The following is an 8,802-nucleotide window of genomic DNA, read 5'->3' as shown; positions in this document are numbered from 1 at the left end:
CAATCAGAGTGAAGATAACTATCATGAGACCTGAAACAGATAGAATGGCCCAATCAGGGGTGATCTTTGCGATAATTTAGCTTTCGAAAAATTTATGGGAACAGACAGAGTGACAGACTGACACACACAGACGACACCGAAGCGAATACAATAGTCCGTCCCTTATACCTTTTTATTACTATTGTAATAATAAAGGAAGGACGGACTAAAAAGGAACCTATAGGCCACTTTAGTCAGCTCCCATGGAGTAGTGGCCACTTGAGACGCGAGAGACTCGGATTCGATTCCTGGCCGTGACTGGCTGTTGCGGGGCCCACTCAGTCTCGTGAGGAAAATGAGTAGCTATGTAACATTAAATTAATGCGCATAGCGACCGGTACCAGCATGGTAGGTGTAACGTTGAGTGTTGGAATTATTGAGATACTTGGAAAAAGTCTTCAATGCTGCAGTGAGCACCAAAGTTGAGATTTAATAACACAAAGAAACGGTATTCATTTAGATATAGGCCACTTGAGGTCCTACGTCATCCAAGGGATTAAAGGATGGATATACATAAATCAAGTGTCAAGACATCGTCATAATTACTCGAATTATTAAGATATTTGGAAAAAGTCTTCAATGCTGCAGTGAGCACCAAAGTTGAGATTTAATAACACAAAGAAACGGTATTTATTTATAGGTCACTTGAGGTCCTACGTCATCCAAGGGATTAAAGGATGGATATACATAAATCAAGTGTCAAGACATCGTCATAATTAGGTACCTACTCATATTGTGTTCACTTACCAACACTTGCGAGGAAGAACATTAGAGTGGCCGAGGTAAAGTCTGGATAGGAACTCAACTTGGGGAAGTAATAGTTGGGCTTGTGAGAGTACCAGGATTTCTCGTAGAAACTGGATTCTAGATCTGAAAATAGACATGGACCTTTGAGTTGGAATTTTGGTAAGGCCCGACACTCACTCCGGTCTCACAAACCTGGGTTCGTCATACAGTGTAGGCGTGAGTTGCGGAAAAATCTCGAGACCTAGGTCTGCCTGACCGTTTGAGAGACCTGGGTCTGCCTGACGGTTTGAGAGACCTGGGTCTGCCTGACCGTTTGAGAGACCTGGGTCTGCCTGACCGTTTGAGAGACCAAGGTCTGCCTGACCGTTTGAGAGACCTGGGTCTGCCTGACCGTTTGAGAGACCTAGTCTGAGAACCTGACGTCCTAGATCTCAATACGCTATCTATAGATTCTATAATATAGAGCAGACAAATCTCCGCCTTTTACCGAGAACTGAACCCTTGTCCTCTAGACTGGGAGACTTACCCGGATGACAGTTGCCCGCCTCATCACTGTTGTCCCCGCAATGGTCGAAGCCATCACAATGCACATGGCCTGGGATACAGCGCTGGTTAGTACAGAGGAAGTCATTGGATGTGTAGCAATCTGAAGAACAAACAGAAAGCGTGTGAGCTCACGTGACGTTTCTCCAAACCTGCCCTCCTTTCCTCTTTGATTTGCGGACGATAAGACCTTCTGTTTTAACGTTGTTATACTTATTACGATCCCCTCTATCAAATCTCTATAACCGATCTTACCACTAAGAGTTAACACGGTGTCAAGGGTTTTCTCTGACGTCACCCATTTGATTTACATAGGCCAGTATTTCTTGGCCTTCTGGATTGACTGAAAACTCTCTGTGGTTAACACTGACGTTAACACACCTTTCTGTCAAGCAAACGGTCTTCTTACCTCGAGTCTGCGTGGGAAAGGAGACATGGTACTCGTCCAAATAGGAGAAGGTCGTGTAGGCGATCTCCAGGGCGGAGGCCGTAGTGAAGTAGGCCCTCAGACTAATGTAGAAGCCACGAGGCAGGGGCACTATATGTTCGCGGCGGGGCCGGGGGCTGTCGGCCGCTGGAAAGACGAGAGACTCGAGAAGAGGCCGGTCTGAGGTGATACCTTGCCGGATTTGAAGCTCGGAGTTGTTCCCTGAAAACGAGGCCATATGACCAAGCAGGATTACAAATGAAGTTCTAAAGTTCTGATTTGGTCTAGAAACAGGATAGAATTGAGACAGAATCAGCAGTCTTCAACTTCCACTGTTTTGTGGTTGGTTTTGAGTCCCAGGAATGTTGCGACTAGGACTGGTTTGCTCCATAGTTTCAATAGACTGTTGACTGTTCCATTTGTCTTTTCCCGTGATACTGTACCTATTGGTTGAACTAAAAGTATCATGAGATAAGAAAACGACAATATCTTCACCTTCTAGAAAACTGACTGAAGAACTTCTCTAGTCCGGGGTTGAAATCCCACTAGCGTCTTGAAATTCGAGTCCGGAATGAAGGACAATAAATTGATCTAAGTAGGTATTTTTATGGAGTTAGGTGTCTTGATAGGTAAGGGTCGGTTTCACGAGCCTACTTTTTAGCTCGTAGCAGCCTGTTAGCTTAACAGCTCTGTTAAGCCTATACAAATCAATTGGAACTTAACAGACTGTTAGCTTAACAAGCTTTCTATGGGCTGAAAAAGCATTGGTGAAATCCACCCTAAGTATACTATTAAATTAAGTAGGACCGGACCGGACATGGAAAGCAAGGAAGGTACTCACCTAAACCCCTGGCACTAGAAATGCGCACATACAGGTGCGTCTTCAGATAGTACATCTTGTGCAGGGGTTGCACAATCCAGACGCAATCGTAGTATTGTTCCGGCATACTCATCATGGTGATTGCGCCCGTTTTTTTTTGTCTTCTTCGGAAATCTTCGGACTATAATTCCGAATGCTTTGGAATCATAATAAACAAACACCGGCTTTTCAGTCTGCATTTGAAAGGAGCAAAAGATACACAAGTTCCTAGGCACGTCCTACCGTAACGCCTCCTATCTGTAAAAATCAAGCCGACCGTAGCGAGTAAATCTGTAGCTTCATGCTGGACATGAATCCTACCGTATCGCCAGATTTAAGTTATATTTCTCCTACCATAATGGCGGAACCATGATTTCATGTGACACATGAATCTGTCCGCAAAAGGTTAAAAACTTACCTGTATACGGGTTCAGCTGCCTCTCATCATAGTTGGCTGAAACCAAAAGAACGAATATCTTTAAGATTAGGAAATAATACTCAGTCTCTTGAGGACCAGTAGCATACAGTCATACTCTAAAACCGAAGACTGAAAAGTCCATTTACTTCACCAGTAGGCTTTCACTATTGCAGTTAATTTTTCGCATTATACGTATTGACAAAATTCCATACCTCGAGCCCTCGGCTGGGATTAAAACCACGCCCCTCTGTTTAGGTACCAGGTAAGCTTAAGACAGTATTCTACCGAGGCAGAAAGATATTCCCTCAGGTAACACCTCAATAATAACTTAATAAGGCACATTATCGCCACGAATTTGTCCGAAATTTGGAGCTCACCTGATATAAAGCTGTAGTCCGCTTTGAAGCCAATCCCGGTGCCTCCATTGGCCATAAACCGGACTATCAGCAGGGGACCCCGGGTGAGGAGAATGTTAGGTCGAAACAGAGCACCCGTACTGATATCCAGGAGCTGCTTGTGGTGATCCAACATCTAGGGAGAGAATTTAGGGGTAGCGGTCATGGAGGGAAAGAGTCAATTGTAGAGAAGGTAATAAGGGAGAAACTTCTAAGAAACAAAAAGTAATAATGTAGTACCCCTGCCTGGATACAGACGAAAGTTCATAGTGTTGGGGTTTATCGTCCCGAATCCAAGAAAGAAGGAAGACAAGATAGAAGAAAGCCAGCCGGTCCGAGAACAAACATTATCCGTTCAGGATAAAATCCGCCCCGGGCGGGAATCGAACCCAAGGCCTAGCGCTTACAATGAAGACACGCTACCAACCAAGCTAACTAGGCTGGCTCTAAAAGTTGAAACCCTCCCTGTCCGGGGCGGATTTTATCCTGAACCGATAATGTTCATTCTCGGAACGGCTGGATTTCTCCTATCCGGTCTTCCTTCTCTCTTCGATTTCGGGACGATAAGACCTTGGCAGTTGCAGTTCCCTGTGTCAAACCTAGGTATTGAAAAAAATAACAACAACTTGGGTACGTAACTCTTCGGTAGAGTGATGTTTCGAGAGACAGCCTTCTAAAGCTTGAAACCCTCCCTCTCACCTCAATAACAGAACTCGACGCCAAATTGAAGTCGGAAAAGACGAGACGAATCCGGCAGTTGTTGACGGCATTAACCCCAACACACCGAATGATATACTCCATGGCCAGATCCCGCGGATATTGGACGGGGAAGAACGGGGACAGAATGGACCCGCCCCCACCCAGACTGCCCTCGAAGAGACGGATGTTCTCTGCGGAGGAATGGTGGAAAGTGGTAACGTCTTAAGGAGTGTCCACACACACACACCTGAAGAGTTTTGATGTTTTGACAAATTTCATTCCCCACCCAGACTGCCCTCGAAGAGACGGATGTTCTCTGCGGAGGAATGGTGGAAAGTGGTAACGTCTTAAGGAGTGTCCACACACACCTGAAGAGTTTTAATGTTTTGACAAATTTCATCAAAATCGGAAACCTCGCTTGAGAGCTATCGCAGAACCAACAAAGAGCTCCCAAGTATGGGTCACAGGACACACCCAAGGCAATGCTTTAAAGCTGTGTCGATCGACGAGGTGAATCTATGTTGTCGAGTGTCAACATAAAGTTGCCTCGCTTGAGAGCTATCGCAGAACCAACAAAGAGCTCCCAAGTATGGGTCACAGGACACACCCAAGGCAATGCTTTAAAGCTGTGTCCATCGACGAGGTGAATCTATGTTGTCGAGTGTCAACATAAAGTTAAATTTGTCGAAACATCAAAACTCATCAACAGTAAGTAATTAAGGGAAATGTGTCTTAAGAGGCCAATGAGGAGTCGTTTTCTGAGTAAGTTCTACAGTTTCAACAGTAAACAGTAAGTAATTAAGGGAAATGTGTCTTAAGAGGCCAATGAGGAGTCGTTTTCTGAGTAAGTTCTACAGTTAACTACAGTAGGGTAAGTGTACCATTTATTCGCCCACCTAAAAAACGTACCATTTATTGGCCCACCTGTACCATAACTTTTTAATGATCCCTCATTACACGGGGAGTATTTTAAGATAGGAAATTTTTGGTCGAAAATTGGCCGCCGTAGGCGGCTCAGGCTCGGGACTTTTTTTTTCAAATACGTATTCCGCAAATGTAATAGAAAGTCGTGTGATGTTCACACCAGATTTTTATTATTATTATTATTATTATTATTATTATTTTAAGAGGTTTGACAGAGGGAACTGTAACTGCTATGGTCTTATCGTCCCGAAATCGAAGAGAGAAGGAAGACAGGATAGGCCAAAGCCAGCCGTTCCGAGAACGAACATTATCCCATCAGGATAAAATCTGCCCCGGGCGGGAATCGAACCCGCGGCCTAGCGCTTACGAGGCAGACGCACTAGGCTGGCAATATCCAACATTGCCGGGCTACCGTAAAGTCAGTAAGGCCATCTTAAAAGTTGAATATCTCGAAAACCGTATGGGCACGGCTCTTAAAACATCGGATTTCCAATGTGGCTCAGCTGAACTCACCTTGTAGACTTACATAGGTTGGTAGGTATGTAGGCACAATTAGAGTAGTGTACACAGGTCATAGAGCTGGTTCAAAAACTGGCCAAACATCAAGCCAGTGAAACAAATCACAGTGTTTCTCATGGAAGTGGGAGAGAAGTGATGCCTGGACCCTGCGGCAACTCAGTGATCAGACTTGGCCTTAATGTAGGTACATACGAGTATACCTACCTTGTCATTGATTTGCTGGAGTATGGGTGAGTTGCTACAGGAGGGCATCAGGTCGAGATGTTTAAACTCCAGGTTGACGATACAGGATGGACAGGTGACCAGCTGGATGGTACAGTCCAGGTAGGAAGACTGGGAGGAGTCGGGAATCTGCAACAGATGTGGTCTTTGATGTATAATAGAATATACCTCATTACCTCATGTATAGGTACTGCTAAGGTTAGCCACTCACTATCAGGTAGACCTCATGTCAGGTGTACCTGATTGTGTGTGGCTGCGATAATACCTATGTCTATCAGGCGAACTGATACCTGAAGAAACGATCCGTTCTACTTGACACCTAACTGACCTGTTGAGTGTGTGGCGGTTCTATCAGGTACACCTGATCAGTTCTCAGTTTTCAACTATCTTTGGTTAGCCACACTCACTAGACCTGACGTCCTGACGAAAGGTATACCTGATCAGGCCTACCTGATAGCGTGTGTGCTCATCAGGTGACAGGTACACCGGATCAGGTGACCGTATCAGGTGTCAGGTATACTTGATAGTGAGTGGCTGGCCTTAGACTACTTGGGCTGCATGAGAAGGCGGAAATTTTATTGTGGTCATCACTTTCAGAAATGAGACACGTGTGGCGGTGGTAGCAGGTACACCTGATCAGTTCTCAGTTTTGAACTATCTTTGGCTAGCCACACTCACTAGACCTGACGTCCTGACGAAAGGTATACCTGATCAGGTCTACCTGATAGCGTGTGTGCTCATCAGGTGACAGGTACACCGGATCAGGTGACCGTATCAGGTGTCAGGTATACCTGATAGTGAGTGGCTGGCCTTAGACTACTTGGGCTGTATGAGAAGGCGGAAATTGTGGTCATCACTTTCAGAAATGAGACACAAGACTTACGTAATTCTTCGGAAGTGTGACGTTTCGAGCGACCACATAGCCCTCCTCGTTCAGGTGAATGAAAATGCGCCGCCCGTTGTAATTGCCGCAGATGCTTTCGGATCTCCGGAGCGGCTCGGCGGCACTGGGCCAAACCAACAGCAGTAGAAGTAGGGATGCAGAATTCGTTAGAGAACTTTTCTTGTTCATAGTAGGTAAATAGGTATCATTGGGCGTGGGTTCGACTGGATTGGAACTCATCACTTGCCTTCAGGCGCACTCTTTATTTTGTCAAGGGTCTAGGTTTACCTTGCCCTGCTTGGGATCAAGTTAATTTGAAGAAAGTAAGAAACCATTTATTTTTTGATGAACAAAATTTAAAAATTGTTTAAATATTTAAGAATCCTACCTAGGATGATGAAAGGTTGAAATTTCAGAGCTGTTTACAGGCCTCTGACTGAAAGAGCATAAAGTTTACGATTATTTACACGCAGCGTTCATCCTTCAAAGACACCTGCCTCCGTAATTTTTTGGCACCAATCGAGTGTTTCGCAGAGCTGTTATTTTCTGAGCTTCCTGGATAGCTAACGTAGGATATGTGGCTGGAATTTCTAATCGTGGAGATTTGCACTCAGAGCTGTCGAAACTGCGGGAAATTAAAGATAAAAACTGTAGTACCTAATAGAAAGTAAAAAAAGGAAACGGGGGAAAAAAATTAGGAAAAGGGGTGTTTTTTTAGGAAGAGGAGGTTTGATAGAGGGAGGAGCTGTAACAACGGCCGTCTTATCATCCCGAAATCGAACAAAGAAGGGAGGCAAGATAGGAGAAAGCCAGTTGTTCCGAGAGCCTTATCTGTTTGAGATAAGGTTCGTTTTGGACGGAATCTAGCGGTTATACAGCAGGTGCTCTCCCCTCGAAGCTAATTAGAAATGTAAAGTATCATGAGATAAGAAAACGACAATATCTTCACCTTCTAGAAAACTGACTGAAGAATTTCTCTAGTCCGGGGTTGAAATCCCACTAACGTCTTGAAATTCGAGTCCGGAATGAAGGACAATAAATTGATCTAAGTAGGTATTATTATGGAGTTAGGTGTCTTGATAGGTAAGGGTCGGTTTCACGAGCCTACTTTTTAGCTCGTAACAGCCTGTTAGCTTAACAGCTCTGTTAAGCCTATACAAATCAATTGAAACTTAACAGACTGTTAGCTTAACAAGCTTTCTATGGGCTGAAAAAGCATTGGTGAAATCCACCCTAAGTATACTATCACTATCACAATACGTTTTCGTTCAACTTAACACGACTCTGGGCACGGATTCTAAAACGACAAGTTTTCAGACACTTTTTCCGTCACGTTGGGTTCCATATGTTTTTTCCTGGCAATCCCTATTTTTCCTGCAGGGAAACCTTACAAGATCTTCAAAACAAGGCAGTGGACAGACGAGGGGTGAAGTGGTTAAAACCTACAGGGTGAGACAAAAAAATCTTTCTGGTTGGTGGATATCTGGCTTTGAAAGAAATTCGCAAAAGTATTCAAGGAAAAGCTTAGCCAGGGTAGCCAGCCTAGTGAGCTTGGAGGGTAATGCGTCTGCCTTGTAACTAATGGGTCATGGGTTCAATTCAATCCCGGAACGGATTTTTTCCTGACAACCGCAAGAAATCACCGGGGCCGATGGATGGGTGAGAGAGGTACGTTGGACAGACTGACACTGTATTTAGCTTTAAGAACGGCCAAGCTAAAAAGTATCTATTGTTGACTTTAAACTTCCTATTGAAAAACAGTTTACTTTAAAATCCAAGGTGCTTTCCTTAAAACTGCTTTGAGGGACTGAGCTTTGAAATAAATAACAGTAGTTAAAAATCAGCGGAGGGGCGATAACACGTTGAAAGCATCTGTTCAAACAAGGCAGTGGACAGACGAGGGGTGAAGTGGTTAAAACCTACAGGGTGAGACAAAAAAATCTTTCTGGTTGGTGGACATCTGGCTTTGAAAGAAATTCGCAATAGTATTCAAGGAAAAGCTTAGCCAGGGTAGCCAGCCTAGTTAGCTTGGAGGGTAATGTGTCTGCCTTGTAACTAATGGGTCATGGGTTCAGTTCAATCCCGGAACGGATTTTTTCCTGACCAGATGGACAACCATAAGAAATC

The 8,802-nt window shown here is 44.4% G+C and overlaps 1 protein-coding gene across 1 annotated transcript; it reads right to left on the bottom strand.

The window, feature by feature from the left end:
• Positions 1-4: 4 nt before the first annotated feature.
• LOC103513081 lies at positions 5-7,975 on the bottom strand (the record flags this gene model as incomplete). The annotated part of the gene is made up of 12 exons (XM_026826375.1): positions 7,925-7,975; positions 6,676-6,969; positions 5,775-5,921; positions 4,635-4,776; positions 4,128-4,318; positions 3,411-3,564; positions 3,030-3,069; positions 2,598-2,737; positions 1,739-1,978; positions 1,313-1,432; positions 787-909; positions 5-30 (listed from the first exon to the last, which is right to left on the bottom strand). Coding segments are annotated over exons 2-12 (1,563 nt in total), but the record flags the coding sequence as incomplete, so codon positions are not given.
• Positions 7,976-8,802: the final 827 nt, after the last annotated feature.

This window comes from Diaphorina citri, unplaced genomic scaffold (genome assembly GCF_000475195.1).
Source record: "Diaphorina citri unplaced genomic scaffold, Diaci psyllid genome assembly version 1.1 scaffold921, whole genome shotgun sequence".
NCBI lineage: Eukaryota > Metazoa > Arthropoda > Insecta > Hemiptera > Psyllidae > Diaphorina > Diaphorina citri.
The sequence above is the reverse complement of the archived record's forward strand: the minus strand, read 5'-3'. Positions and strand labels throughout refer to the sequence as shown.